This window comes from Chiloscyllium plagiosum, chromosome 24 (assembly GCF_004010195.1).
Source record: "Chiloscyllium plagiosum isolate BGI_BamShark_2017 chromosome 24, ASM401019v2, whole genome shotgun sequence".
Lineage (NCBI taxonomy): Eukaryota > Metazoa > Chordata > Chondrichthyes > Orectolobiformes > Hemiscylliidae > Chiloscyllium > Chiloscyllium plagiosum.
This window is the reverse complement of record NC_057733.1, coordinates 8,454,807-8,470,346: the sequence shown is the minus strand read 5'-3', so window position 1 is coordinate 8,470,346 and position 15,540 is coordinate 8,454,807. Positions and strand designations below refer to the sequence as shown.

At 41.0% G+C, this 15,540-nt stretch overlaps 1 protein-coding gene across 7 annotated transcripts in view; it reads right to left on the bottom strand.

Moving 5' to 3' along the window:
- Positions 1-15,540, bottom strand: part of LOC122562009 (voltage-dependent T-type calcium channel subunit alpha-1G-like) — a 304,845-nt gene that overhangs the window by 87,791 nt on the left and 201,514 nt on the right. For 5 of the 7 annotated variants that reach the window (XM_043714394.1, XM_043714395.1, XM_043714393.1 and 2 more), the window contains 4 exons: positions 7,983-8,109; positions 7,517-7,642; positions 4,794-4,883; positions 918-1,131 (listed from right to left, as the gene is read on the bottom strand). In XM_043714394.1, the coding sequence (XP_043570329.1) occupies positions 918-1,131; positions 4,794-4,883; positions 7,517-7,642; positions 7,983-8,109 (557 nt within the window). The remainder of the gene's footprint in view (positions 1-917; positions 1,132-4,793; positions 4,884-7,516; positions 7,643-7,982; positions 8,110-15,540) is intronic. The other 2 variants (XM_043714398.1, XM_043714392.1) reach the window with 1 other exon arrangement.

Sequence of the window (15,540 nt, the reverse complement as noted above, 5' to 3'; positions counted from 1 at the left end):
CTTACCACCCTTCTTAAACAGTGGCACCACGTTTGCCAACCTCCAGTCTTCTGGTACTTCACCTGTGACTATCGATGATACAAATATCGTTGGTGAGTTTAACCTGAGGCTCACTACACCTCGGGTAAGAGATAAAGTTGAGAAGACGGAATTTTCATGGTAACCTCAGCTGGTACACTTGCAGTTAGCCTCACTCTACTTAGCAAACCAACTGTCCAGTCAACTGAGGTAATCCCATCTATTGAACTACCACAGTAAGAGGGTGTTTGCTACACAGGTTCAGGACAAGCAAGGGGCTCTGGGCAGCTGGCTTACAGTGTATGGGTCTCAGTACCAACTCCATATCCAGTGTAGACAAACAATAATACTGCACACTACTGAGGAGTGTTCCCTTTACAGACTGAATGACAGACTAAGCACCTTAAGCTTGATAATGAGGTGGCTGTTGCCTAGTTTCTGAGATTTGCTTTTACTGAACAAATATTGCCTGACGAATGTGCCTAGTTAAGGGTTGAGAAGCAGTCGTGATATATGTGGTAACCCCAAAACTCAATAAAACAGTGATCATACCTTCCAGGTCAATTGTGCAAAACATTGGGCCCTTCAGCTGGCAGAGTATTGTGCAGCAGGGACAGCCATCTGATGGCAGAAAGGAGCCACTAATATCTTTGCACTACTGTGTACTATACTCATGAGAATGCTTTGGGTAAAAGACAGTTTGCCCTCTGGAGGAGATGCTGCCAAAACATGCAAGCGAGGTAATGACAGGGCAACTGTTCACTGGACCAATGGGATTTTACTTCTGTACCATGCAGAGGCCTAACAGGCATGCTCGAGGATATCCCAATTGTCAGGCACTGAGGGAGTGGTGTCAAAGGTCAAGCACGACTCAGAAAGATACAGGAAGGACTACCGACCAGCCAGTTGTTTCTCCTTACTCCGTCTCTTTTTCTCCATCCGTCTGAGGCGCTTCTCCTCCCGCCGCTTGGCCTCCTCCACCTCCTGGTGTTTCCGGCACTTGTGGAAGTTCTCCACAACCACACCCACAAACATGTTGAGCACAAAGAAGGCGACGATCAGCAGGAAAGAGATGAAGTACAGCAACATCCAGGGGTTGTAATTCATTATTGGCTGGAAACATGAAGACAGTAACTTAATAAGACACTTAAAATCATGGATTCACACAGCACGGCAAGAGGATATTTGGCCCATCGTGCTGGTGTCAGCTCTTTGAAGTATAATCCAATTAGTCCCACTCTTCTGATCTTTTCCCTTCCAACTATACATCCAGTTCCTTTTCTGAATCTTACTATCGAATCTGCTTCCAACACCCTTTCATGACCAGACCATGATGATCTGTGGTGTAGGAGAAGTAATCCCAGCAAGCCTTTTGTTCCTTTAGCTATCAATTTAAACCTATCTCATCTGGTCATTGACAATCCAGAATCAAAAAGTGTTGCGATGGAAAAGCACAGAAGATCAGGCAGCATCCGAGGACCAAGAGAGTTGATGTTTCAGGCATAAAGCCTTCATCAGGAACTCTCCTGCTCCTCGGATGCTGCCTAATCTTCTGTGCTTTTCCAGTGCCACACTTTTTGACTCTGACTCTCCAGCATCTGCAGTCCTCACTTTCTCCTCACTGACAATCCAACCAGTGAAAACGACTTTGCCATCTTTACTCTTTCAAAGCTCCTCATAACCTCGAACAAAGTTAAAAATCATACACCAGATTATAGTCCAACATGTTTATTTGGAATAATTATTTGGAATTATTTGTAATTTTAATCTGGTGTTGTGTGATTTGTAACTTTGTCCATCCCAGTCCAACACTGGCACCTCCAAATCAGTTCTGTTCAAAATTCCATTAAATATCTTTGCTCCAAAAGCAATATTAGTTCCTATTGGAACATCTCCTCTAGCACTGATTCCTGTTCTGGTTCTTTAGCTATGATAAAGGAAGTTGTGACAGCACACTTGGAAGTGGGAAATCTGTGTATTGCACAGCATATTACTTTCAATCCTCTTTCTTGGGATATGGGCATCTGACAAATTCCTAACTGCCCCTTCACTGTCCAAACTCAGTTAAGAGTCAACCACATTGTTGTTGGTCTAAAGTCACATGTAGGCCAGCAGATTCCCTCTCGAAAGGGTGTCAGTGAACTAGAGGTTTTTTTAACAGTCAGTTTTATGGTCATGATTTGGAGACTGGGGTGTACAAAGTTAAAAATCACACAACACCAGGTTATAGTACAACAGATTTAATTGGAAGCACACTAGCTTTTGGAGTGTCGTTCCTTCATCAGGTGTAGTGGAGGGCTCAATCCTAACACACAGAATTTATAGCAAAAATATACAGTGTGATGTAACTGAAATTATACATTGGAAAATTGATTGTCTGTTAAGCCTTTCATCTGTTAGAATATCATGGTAGTTTCACTTCTTTCATGTGTAAATCACAAAACTTTTTTTAAACAGTTGCATTCTCAGGTTAACTGTTAACAATGGTGATAGCTAGACAATATGTTGAAGGTGAAAATGTGTTGCTGGAAAAGCGCAGCAGGTCAGGCAGCATCCAAGGAGCAGGAGAATCAACGTTTCGGGCATGAGCTCTTCAGGAATCCTGAAGAAGGGCTCATGCCCGAAGCTTCGATTCTCTTGCTCCTTGGATGCTGCCTGACCTGCTGCGCTTTTCCAGCAATACATTTTCAGCCCTGATCTCCAGCATCTGCAGTCCTCACTTTCTCCTAGAATATGTTGAAGGTGTTAGCCCCCCTGTGTTCTCTGTCTATGCCATGATGTTTAGATTTGATTTTAATCTAAAAAGTGAGATAACGGAGTTTTACATGAATGCATGCAGTTTTTGAGTAAAGTACAATGTAACTCTGCAAGTACAAATTCACCCCACAAAATATATGTGTGCATGTGGGTCTTTGTCTGGGTGTATGTGTCTATCTGTCTGGGTTGGGGGTTGTGAGTGTGAGAGTGTTTGAGTGTGTGTGTGTGTGTATTGAGTGCAGAGTGTCATAAGCCTGTGAGGGGGTGCATGTGGGAGTGTGTGTGTCTGTAAGGGTGTGTGTGTGGGTGTCTGTGTGCACGTCTTTGTGTATGTGTGTCTGTGTGTATAGGAGTGCCTGTGTGTATAGGAGTGCCTGTGTGTATAGGAGTGTCTGTGTGTGTGTAGGAGTGTCTGTGTGTGTGTATAGTACAATGGTGGTCATCTGTGATGTGACATGAACCCAAGGTCCTGGTTGAGGCCCTCCCTATGGGTACCGAACTTAGCTATCAGCCTCTGCTCGGCCACAACCCCTAACCCAGACAGACAGACAGACAAAGACCCACATGCACACATATATTTTGTGGGGTGAATTTGTACTTGCAGGTTACATTGTACTTTACTCAAAAACTGTATGCATTCATGTAGAACTCCGTTATCTCACTTTTTAGATTAGAATCAAATCTAAACATCATGGCATAGACAGAGAACACAGGGGGCTAACACCTTCAACATATTGTCATAACCTGGTGTTGTGTGATTTTTAGTTTTATGGTCATTATTACTGAGTCTAGCTTTTAATACATGATTGTTTTCATTGAATTTTATTTACAATGCACTTGCTGCTGGGGTGAGATTTGAATCCATAATCCCAGAAATACTCTGGGCCCCTGGAATTACTCAACCAATGATATTACCACTCCACTACCATCTCCACATTCTAACCCTGTAGTGATTTTGTCAATAATAGTGAGGAGGTCCAAACATGAGGACAGAACAGATAATATTATTGAGATAACGGTACAGGGGACCTAATGGTACAGGAACCATTAGGGTTAGCTCATGGCTATTTCCAATTGCTGTAGATAGCAGTTTGGATCTCTGTGGCCCTTATAAAGTCATACAACACGGATACAGACCCTACAGCCCAACTTATCCATGCCAACCAGGTATCCCAAACTGAATTGGTCCAATTTGCCTGCTTTTGGCCTATATCCCTGTAAATCTTTCCCTTATCCATGAACTTGTCTAAATGTCTTTTAAATGTTGTAACTGTACCCACCTCTACCACTTCCTCTGGTAGCTTGTTCCATATGCACACTAACCTCTGTGTGAGAAACTTGCCCCTCATGTCCCTTTTAAATCTTTCCCTCGCTCCTTAAATTTATGCCCTCTAATTTTAGACCCTCCTACCTTGAAAAAGGACCTTGGCTATTCACTTTATCTTTACCCTTCATGATTTTAAAAGTCTCTATAAGCTCTTCTTTTCATTGGAAGATTTCAGCAGTGGCTATTGAAGAGCCTGCCACCCAGCTTTCAGCATTTGAGGACTGATGTGAGGACACAACAGTACTTTCATTTTGACTGTGTATCTTATCCAGTGCACCCTCAAATTGGAGTGGAACACCAACAGCATTTCCAAGTAGAAGATCAAAACTGGCTTCACATTATTTCTGGAATCACTAACCACCAAAAATGCATGGAGAAAGGACACATTTAAAATTTGCTATGGTTATGTGGACATAATTTCTTTTCCAATTGGAAGCTGGCTTTACCCTCCATTAGGGATGGATTGCATAACTCCTCTTACAAGTGTTGATGATTTGAGCATTATGAATGGGGATGCAAACCATTGGAAAGATTCATTCCTGTTTATGGGGATACAGTATATCTTGATGCACTGTGAACTGCGATTCCTGGACTACTGGGAATAATGTTTCAAGGAGCAGCCAGAATGAGAACAACTTTCTGAGATTGGGATTGAACCTTGAACAATCATGGGATTTGAATTCAATGTTACCTGTTGATCTATTCCCACTGCATCCAAACCATCATACATAATGTCGACCCAGCCATCCTTCGATGCAAGAACAAACAAGGACATCAGGGCCTGTTAGAAGAAAATAATAAACTTATGTCAACATGTTATTAATCACATATTATGCAGGGGTGATCACTTAAATGAGTACTGACAGCAAGATTAATCAGTTTTATTTGGAGAGAGATAAACATCACGTAGTCTTACCCAGGACCGCACAGGTCAATGACACTGTTGACCTTGGCTTTCAGCAAACCTGATCTCTTACTGTCTAAATAAACGCCAAGCACGGTGAGATTTGCAATTCTTTCATTTTCAAAGCAGAGCGTACTAAATGTAAGAACAAAATTAATGGATAAATGATGAATGGCTCAGAATTTAAACTTGTTCTACATCGTGTTTCACAATTTGGACAACAATGTTTTAGGTTTGTTGACAACTGAGGAGAAATGGGCAGCACAGTGGCTCAGTGGTTAGTATTGCTGCCTCACAGCGCTAGGGTCCCGTGTTCGATTCCTGCCTCGGGTGACTGTCTGTGTGGAGTTTTCACATTCTCCCTATGTCTGCGTAGGTTTCCTCCCACAGTCCAAAGATGTGCAGGTCAGGTGAATTGGCCATGCTAAATTGCCAATAGTGTTAGGTGCATTAGTCAGGGGTAAATATACGGGACTGGATCTGGGTGGGTTCCTCCTTGGAGGGTCGGTGTGGACTTGTTGGGCAGAAGCGCCTCTTTCCATACTGTAGGGAATCTAATCTAAATACACGAATGATGTGGGGTTAGCAGCACAAGAATTCTGCTCCTGATTTTACTTGGCTCATGCATCATTAGTATTGGAGAATCAGAAAATGACCTGTTTATGTTTTGAATTTAAAGAAATGTCAGAAGCATGATGCAGACAATTGTTTACATGACTCATAAATATTTGTAGTAGGAAAATAATTGGACTTTGTAAATATAGATAGTTCAGAATAAGCAATAAAAAGTTATAATTCCAACCCAAAGTCAGGTTGTACTGAACAAATTTATTGTATATCAGCTTGGCTTACTGGTAGAGAGCTTTCATTTCTGCATTAGCCCTCCATCAAGACTTGAGCACATAATCTTGACCTGGCATGGCATTACAATCATGAAGCACTGCAACTTGCCAGGAAGACTTTCCTTTAATAAAAAGTCAAACTGAGGCCTGTTAAAATGAATGCTAAAACTGCTACAGCACTAATTAATATGAACGTTAGGCTGGTTTCTTGGTCAATGTACCCTTTTCCCCAATAGGAATCATCTCACTGGGGGCCTGTCACATGCAGCTGGTACAAAATGGTGGCTGAGGGTGCAAAATGTCTGCTCTTATTACCTCAATCAATGCATTCCAAATTAGCTTGTGTTTTGAGCCTCAAAGATAAACAATGAGAATCACATTATGAACAGCCTTTGATGGTATAACATAAGGCATTGATGTTAAACATCTTAATTTCTGAAAAGCTGCCTGACAACATTCTTTGCTTAAATTGAAAGCACCTAAAATAAAGAATGCCATAACGTATTGGTTACCAAATTGACTTAATAATAAGTAAAAAGGCACTGCTCCAACTTAGCAAGTCTAATTTGATATGAGTCATTAGTTGAGTCTCACAAGATCAGCCTTGGAATGTGCTGTTCGCTGTAACTATTAATGATCCAATGGCCATTAGAAATAGAATGTCTAAACCTATAGTCAGAACCAAATTATTAAGAAAAGCAATGTTCAAAGTACAGGAAATTCATAAAACATGAGAAATAAACAAATAGCACTTAATATTCATGAGTGCTAAAAACAAAAATGTGACTAAAAACAATAACCAAGTAGCACAGTGCAATTAAATGATGAAAGTAATTTAAGTGCTATGTTGACCAAACTTTGAAGGAATCAGGTAAGGCAAATAAGACAATGGGACGTAACAGTAAATCTACAGAATTACACTGAGGAACTAATACTGCTCCTGTGAATTGTTTGCAACATTAAATATCCATTAGATTCATCTCTCAGTCTGCTACAGGACCAGCAACACCACAACTGTCTTCTAGTTGGGGCCTGGGTTTCTGGTCCCTGCTACTCAAATAATCTGGCATTAGCCAGACAATCTAGTGTAGGCCTGGATCCTGAGCTCAGGACTCTGGAATAAGGTTTGAACCTATAATTGCCAGATCGAGAGGGGAGGGGGCTAGCTGCTGACCCATGTCTGACACCCATGTATGAAGGTTGTTAATATAATGTAATTTCACTTAACACTCACTCCTATACACTTAACACGCCCTGTGCAAATAGTGTGCAAAACACACTAAAACTCTCTCAATTATATCAATACACTGATTTGTCTTTAATATAGCTGATTACGGTCTCATGCACAGTGTGCACTACTATCAAGGACTGAACAGCAAGTCTTCCTTAAAGATTTGTTTTTTTTTCATTTTTGGGGGGTGAGGATGTCTTTGTGCACCAAAAGCCTGACTGAGTGTCCTCCCTCTCAAAAATGGTCAGAACTTTCCAGGCCCCAATGGGACCACAACCTTTCTTGCAACTTCTGGGGCATCACTGAGATCCCTACCGTCACTCGGCCTTTAGCTGAAGGTGTGCCCCCTGCTCAGTGAGGGCATTGTCAGCCCCAGAACCTCTCCGGCCAGTTCGGAGAATGAGCCTGTGGAACGTATCTTACACTTGCTGCCATACCTGCCCCAGGTTGTCAAAGTTGTACTTGTGACGGGTCCACTTATAGTTGGCTTGGAAGCAATCTGACTTGTTGGTGATGTTTCTTGTGTCTTCTCCAAGACAGATGTAAAACTTGCCTTTGAAGAGCTGAAATAAAAATGGATGCATGTACTTTGATTGTGTTTCTATGTCAGGGTTGTTTCATTGGAGAAAACAACCTTCACCACTAGATAGAGCTAGGCCGTAACCTTGGACAGGGAGAGACCCAAGTCAAGGACACACTGAGCCCACAACCCAGACAGAGTAGCCCATCCTAAGACAGTGAGAACCAACTCAAGAACGCAAAGAAAGCCCACAAAGAAAGAGCAGAGAGCGCCCCATTCTAGGCCATACAGAAATCCTACCCTCAGATGCACACAACCCTTACCTTCAGATACACAAAGCCACCCCTCAGCAATTAGGCCTGTTACTGGTTGAAGATACAGACCTGTACTCCCAGGATGCCAAAGATGATGAAGAAGGCGCAGCAGATGACCACAATATTCCCAATGGGCTTCAGAGATGACATCAATGTTTCGACAACGAGTTTGAGGCCTGGTGCTCGGCTGATGACACTGATAGGAGCAGGAGAATTTCTATCAGTCTGGCTGAGCTGAATGACTTTTACACCAATATGACATTTACACTTTACACATTGGACACAGGAGGCAGAACTGTATTCAGTTCCCAAACATAGGTCTTGAGACAAAAATCTCCATGGGAACATATTAAAAAACACCCACATTGGCAAATACTATCGTTGTAAATATGGCTACAGCAGACTGCTCACTAGATAAGCTGCTATAGAAGCAAAAATGGCAGCAAGATCATATTAAGGCTAACAAGGACAAGAACAGCAGGAGAATGGGAACCCGTTCACCTCCACTTCTCTTCCATGTTGCACAATATCCAGACTGAAAAATATATCACCCCATTTTATTCCTTGTTAGCTCAAACTGTAATTTCATACTCAAAGCACTGTGTGAGCATCCTGGAAGATCAAGAGGGCTCACCACCTTTTCAACTTGGATGAGCCACTGTAGTCAATACAACTATAACTCTACAATGCTGAGTGGGGTTTAGAAAAGTTTAGATTGATAATAATTGAATATCAGCAAAATGGGTAGCACGTTGACTCAATGGTTTGCACGGCTGCCTCACAGCAGGTTTGATTCCAGCCTTGGGTTCACTGTAGGGGCTCTATGATAAGTGTAATTTACACTGGATTCAAAATAACTGAGTTTAGAAATTGATATTATTGAAATAGGAAATTGTTAATGCTCTTTGGTAAGGTGTTTGTCCATTTCAAACAATAAGTTTTGAAATTGTAGGCACTGCAAACAGAGCAATAACATCAGATTGCCAAGTATGGCTCTCCCTTCCTCAAATTGATGGCATTTAATCTTGCTGCTATCTTAGATTAGAAGGGGTTGCATCTCTTTATGAATCATGTTGAAGGATTGATGTGGAGTCTCCCCTGGCCTAGTGTAGTCCCTGGTTTACTAAACCAGGTCAATTGTGAATCATCTGCAGTTTTGTGGTTTTTCTATTGAGTCAGCCTGTGCTCTGGGTATGGCAGTAGAAGATTGCTGTCACCAATTTCAAAAATGCAGCAGTCTTCCCCAGACAATCCTTTTGCCAGGACAATCTTGACTAAAGACTCATATAAAGTATCCACTGAACAATTCAAGATTCATAGAATTATACAGAACCTATAGCACAGATATAGGCCACTTAACTGGTCAACGTCATTGCTTATAGACTGTATGAGTCTGTTACATCTCACTGTATGAGCATATCCATCTATTCCTGTCTTCCTTGTATACCTATCTAGCTTCCCCTTCAAGACATCTAATCCATCCTGCACTCTTTGTTACGTCACAGACAACTAATGAACTGTCCAGTGATCGAGAAAGCTAAAAGTCACACACATTCCTAAAATTAGCTTTAGCACAGTTAAATTGCCATTGTACCTTTGACTGAATTGCTAGTGGCTCCAATCCCAAAAAGACCCAGTGAGCTATGGGAATGCTTACTACTTAGATGAGAGGAGAGGCTGGATAAAAGGATCAAGATGTTCAAAGGTCACTTGTTTTGGCAGAGTACGTGTTCTACACCTGATGACTCAGCTGAATAATGTTAATTATATAATTCTCTAAATCTGGAATAAGTGCATCATTAGAATGCATGGTGAAGACTAAGGAAGTTGCATTTCTGATGGAAAGTTTGGAAGTTGTGATGTTGTCTTGGAAAATTTAAACTGATTGTATATTTCTAGAGGTAAATGACTTTCTACACCCTCAGTATAGAATAAGTGGTTGGCGAATATTTGAAAGCATTGTTCATATGCTGACAATTACATTTAACAGAATAATGTGCCAGCTGTAGCTCAGTAGGTATCACTCTCACTGCTGAGTCAGAAGGGCATGTATTAAAGTTCCATTGGTAAACAACAATTAAGGCTGATACTCCAGTGTAAGGATGTTGTGCTGTTGGAGGTATGATCTTTTAATGAGACATTAATCAGTGTCTCTGCCTTTAAAAGCCTTTCAATGCCTTATATTAGAGTACAGAAAATATAAAGAGCTGGTTTTGGTTATGGATCTACAGAATGATAGAGGTGTGTGTGCGTGCGTGTGTGTGTGAGTGAGAGAGAGAAATTTGGAGATGCTGGTGTTGGATTGCGATGTACAAAGTTTAAAATCACATCACACCACGTTATAGTCCAACAGGTTTATTTGGAAGTACTAGTTTTTGGAGCGCTGCTCCTTTACCACCTGATGAAGGAACAGCGCTCCGAAAGCTAGTGCTTCCAAATAAACCTGTTGGACTATAACCTGGTGTTGTGATTTTTATGTGAGAGTGAGGTGTGTGTGTCCATCTGTAAATGTTAGGGGCACAGTAGCCCTAGGGCTGCCTCCAACAAGCTCCGTCTTTACTCTGACCAAGCGCCCATTATATCATCATAGCAGGTAACACTTACTTGACTGAATAAAATATCAACCAATTCAGATTAATTTTTGACTGTCCACCCAAGTTTTGTTTTCCTCATAGTACACTATAATTATGCATTTGTTTATATACTTATATTTACCGCCATCATATCTCCTCTCAAGTTTTTCATTTTACAAATTGAAATGATCTGTTCTCCCTAAAGTGTTAGTTAGTTAGTTTGGTAGAAGCCCCTGACTTGGACAGTGCCCCTGATGGTCTAAAGTCTGTACTTCTCTAGAAGGTTTTTAACATCTTGTATTTCTTTTGCAGAGTACTTCGTTGACGTACATCTATTCTTTGTAACTACAGATACTGCTGTAGAAAGTGATTTTTAATTCCGGCAATATCATGGTAAAGACTTACTGTGGTGTTATTGGCACCACATCCTAAATTTTTGGCAGTGAGATTAATTTCTCATTTTGCCTGCAGATCTGTGCTGAAATAGGCGATGTCAACTTTTTGAATGTTTTGGGTTTTCTCCTTCCTTCTCAGTAAATTCTTGGTGAAATCAATTTGTTTGTTCAATTGTGTCATCTGTAAGATTCATTATTGCTTGATGTGATACCCTTTACTTTTTGTGAGGATTCTTCCTTGGGAAGTAGGAGGTTGTACATTTTTCTTGAGCTTATCTCTTCCTCATCACCTTTGCCACTAATGGCGGACTTTGATTTGGAGTAGATGTTTATTACAATGTGTAGAAATTTCATTCAATTTAGTTGCAGATGCTTCCATTATCCAACTACCCCAAAGTACCCTTTTGAATGGGGTGGAGGGTTCTGTTGCTGCCTGTTTGCTCGCACTTTGCCTCTAACTTTGTTGCTACTCGGAATCTAAACTCTTCTGTTTTGGTGGAAAACATTTCAGACAACCCAGCTTTTTCCATCTCATTTACAGAATGGAACAATATTTTTTGACCTGATGTAACTAACCTTCAAATATTCTGCTTTTTGTTGAGGTTTCATAAAGAACTAATGGAGTCCAGCAAAAGTTTTGACCAGCTTTTCCCTGACATTTTGTTGTATCAACTCTTTCACCTTTTGAATGAGATTGAAACTGGTACAACTCTTCTACACAGGAGTACAAATACTTAGTTACAAAGTACATGGGATTTCTAATATTTGGTGTCCACTAAGTTGGAGAGTTGCTTTAATGTACATTTAACATTAAATGCTATGCCCCAGACCACATAGCTTAACTTCTGTCAGCTCTAAGCAGTGTTTTGTTAAGCAAAGCTCATTCTCTGATAATACAAGAACACTAGCTCTCATGTCTAACTTGTAATTTGTCAGTTGCCCATTGAAACATCTGCATGCCAAGATATTTGGTTTCAAACATTGCTTTTCTCTCAGAAAACCTTGGATTTATCTTCTACTGAAGACTGTTCTACCCCGTTTATCTCTTAGTGCAGGTAGTTCTTTGGTGTTTTGCTTTTTTTGTACTGTATCCTGCTTTGTCACGTTTTCTGAAAGAAACCTACATGCTTACAATATGTGATTTCAATCAGGTATACTGTTTGCAGTTGTGAGGTATCTTTGCTCCACAGTGTTGGCAAGACCTATGATGTCTCTCCTACGTGCTGCAATAACTTGTCTGGTGTGGCCTTTGTGGTTTTAGTTAAGGAATTAATAAATTTGATGATTTTCTAGGATCAAAGACTATAGAATCATACAGTTCAGCTCTTTGGCCCATAAAGTCTGTACCACCAAAGCTACACTAGCCCCACCTTTCAGCTAGGCCCATATCTTTGAATATAATGAGGTTGTGAGGTTACCCGCTTCAGTTACCCTTTGTAGCAGTTACCCTTTGTAGCAGTTACCCTTTCCAGTCCCCTCCACCTTCTGGGTGAAAACAATATTTCTCCAATTTCCTGTAAACCTCCTGCCTTTCACTATTAAATTATGCCTCCTTGTTATTGACTCTCCAACAAACAGAAACAAACTTTGAATTCACCCTCTCTGTGCCCGCCATAGCCTCATACACCTCTATCATGTTTCCTTCGGCCTTCTCTGCTCCAAAGAAAACAACCTGAGCTTATCTAGCCTCTCTTCATCGCTGAAATGCTCCATCTCAGGCAATATTGTGGTGAATCTCCTCTGCACCCTCTCAAGTGCATTCACATCCTTCCTGTAGTGTGGTGACACGAACTGCACCCAGTACTCCAGCTGTGGCCCAACCAAAGTCCTGTACAGCTCAACATAACCTCCCTATTCTTATAAACTGTGCCTTAACTGAGAAAAACAAGTACCCCATTAGCCCTTCTTAATCACCGTTTAAACTATCTGCCACCTTCGGGGATCTGTAGACAAACACCTGAAGAAACTCTGTTCCTTTTGAGCTTCCTAGTCTCTTGCTGGTAAGGTCCTGGGGAGTGTCGTGAACAGAAAGACCTTGGAGTGCAGGTTCATAGTTCCTTGAAAGTGGAGTGGTAGTTAGATGGGATAGCATTTGCTATGCTTTTCTTTATTGGTCAGTGCACTGAGTACAGGAGTTGGGAAGTCATGTTACAGCTGTTTAAGACATTTGTTAGGCCACTTTTGGAGTATTATGTGCAATTCGGGTCTCCCTGCTATAGGAAGGATGTTGTGAAACTTGAAAGGGTTCAGAAAAGATTTACAAGGATGTTGCCAGGGTTGGAGGATTTGAGATATAGGGGCAGGCTCAATAAGCTAGGGAGTGTTGAAGGCTGAGGGGCAACCTTATAGAGGTTTTTAAAATCTTGAGGGCAAAGGATAGGATACATAGACAAGGTCTTTTCCCTGGAGTGTGGGAGTCTAGAAGTAGAGGGCATAGGTTTAAGGTGAGAGAGGAAAGATATAAAAGAGACCTAAGGGGCAACTTTTTTACACAGAGGGTGGTGCGTGTATGGAATGAGTTGCTAGAGGAAGTGGTGGAGGCTGATACAATTACAACATTTATAAAAGCATCTGGATCAGTATATGAATCGGAAGGGTTTGATGGGATTTGGGCCAATTGGCAAATGGGACTAGATTAATTTAGGATATCCGGTGGGTATGGACAAGTTGGACCGAAGGGTCTGTTTCCATGTTATATATCTTTTTAACTCTATGAATATCAGGATTAAATTCCACCTGCCCATCTGACCAATCCATTTATATCCTCCTGTAGCCTATGACCCACTTCCTCATCAATCACCTGACCAATCTTTGTGTTATCTTTGCTTACAATGTCCCCTGCATTTTCATCTACATCGTTTAGATATATCACAAACAAACAACAAACCAATTCCTGTGGTACGCCACTGGACACCAGTCTTCAATCACACAGACAACCTTCTACCACCCACCCTCTGTCTCCCTGCCACAAAGCCAACTTCTTTATCCAAGTTGCCAAGTTACTCTGGATCCCTTTGTGCTTTTAACTTCTTTATCAATTTCCCATGTGTGATTTGCTGAAATACATAAAAGCTACAAAATCTACACCACCCTGCTCCATTGGTCACCTGTTCAAAAAATTTAAGCAGATTTATTAAGCATGACCTCTGTCTGACAAAAGTATTCTGACTATTTCTGACCGAACCTTGCTTCTCTATATGGAGATTAATTTTCTCATTCAGAAATTTCTTCAGTAGTTTCCCTGTCACTGATATTCGTCTCACTGGCCTGTAATTCCGTAGTTTATCTTTATCACTCTCCTTAAAATATGGAATCACATTAGCTGTCCTGTGCCAAGTTTTATCTTATCCTCTTAGGATTAATCTGTTTCACTTCTAGACCACTGCTTCATTCACCACACGGATAGCTTTGTCTAGAGTTAGGTCTTCTTTGGAATACACTAAATTTGACAAAGACTCACCTGTAATGCCTATAAAGGTTTCCTGTGAGTTCTGATTTTAAGCCACCACTAAGTCACATCTCTTTGTTAATCTGTACATATCATTAATGAAATCATCTCTGGGTTCATGTGGCTGCTGCATTCTTCAGTTAAATCTTGCTCTTTAAAAGATTTCATTAGTTCTGAGGCTGAAGCAATTGTCAGTACCAATACCTCTTCAAATTTGTCTGATATTTCATTTACATCTCAGCTTGCAATAACATTATTTGCTATCATTCAAATTGTGTTCAGGAGTGTATTTACTTGTTTAGCTTCTGATTTATTATCAAGTTTACATGCTATTGTGTATGTCAAAACTTATTTTCTTCAGGATGTCTGAATTGATGTTCTGTTGGCCCATCTCTGAAATTAAATCTCCCTGGCAATACCATTTTTGATGCCTATACTTTCTAATGTGATTTAGAAGTTTATCTTTTTAAAGGGATTTTTTATTCTGCAGTATTGGAAGTTCACCCTTACTTTGCTGCTGTAATGTAGGTTTTCCTGTGCTTTATAGGCTCAATAAACTCCTACTGCATTCGCCTTGCCTTACAAACATATTTCTGTGTTTAACCACAATTGAGTATTTTAAATTGCCCATGACTTATCTGCTTTACTCAGCCAATGATTTCCCAGCTCTCCATTCCTGGAATATTTGCATACTCTTTTGGTTTCAATCTTTCAGCCTTATCTTGTCGTACCTGTGTATTTGATTAGAGCTGCAACTTACTTTTCCTAATTACTATTACTTCAGCCTGAATTAATGCATTGTTTAAGGTTTCTTGTGTGTACAAGGGATTCTCTAGAGTTAACACACACACAAAACCCCAAATGTCTGGACTGAACCTGGGCTTGAGCCTGCTTCCAAAGATTATTGCCTCATAGAGTAGTTTGTATCTCTGCATTAGAGCTGCAAATTTCTTCCGAACATTTCTGTCAGCTCTGAAATGCTTCCTGTGTTACTCTCTGGGTATTTTTCTATGTTGAGTGTTGCTATGGGGCATTGCTATTAGCTGTACCCCCCTCCCCCACTCCAACCACTCACCCTCACAACGCGCAGCCCTCCAATCCGAACCTCACCATCAAGCCAGCGGATAAAAGGGGCGCAGTGGTAGTCTGGCGCACTGACCTCTACACCGCTGAAGCCAAACGCCAACTCGAGGAGGAGAAAGTGAGGACTG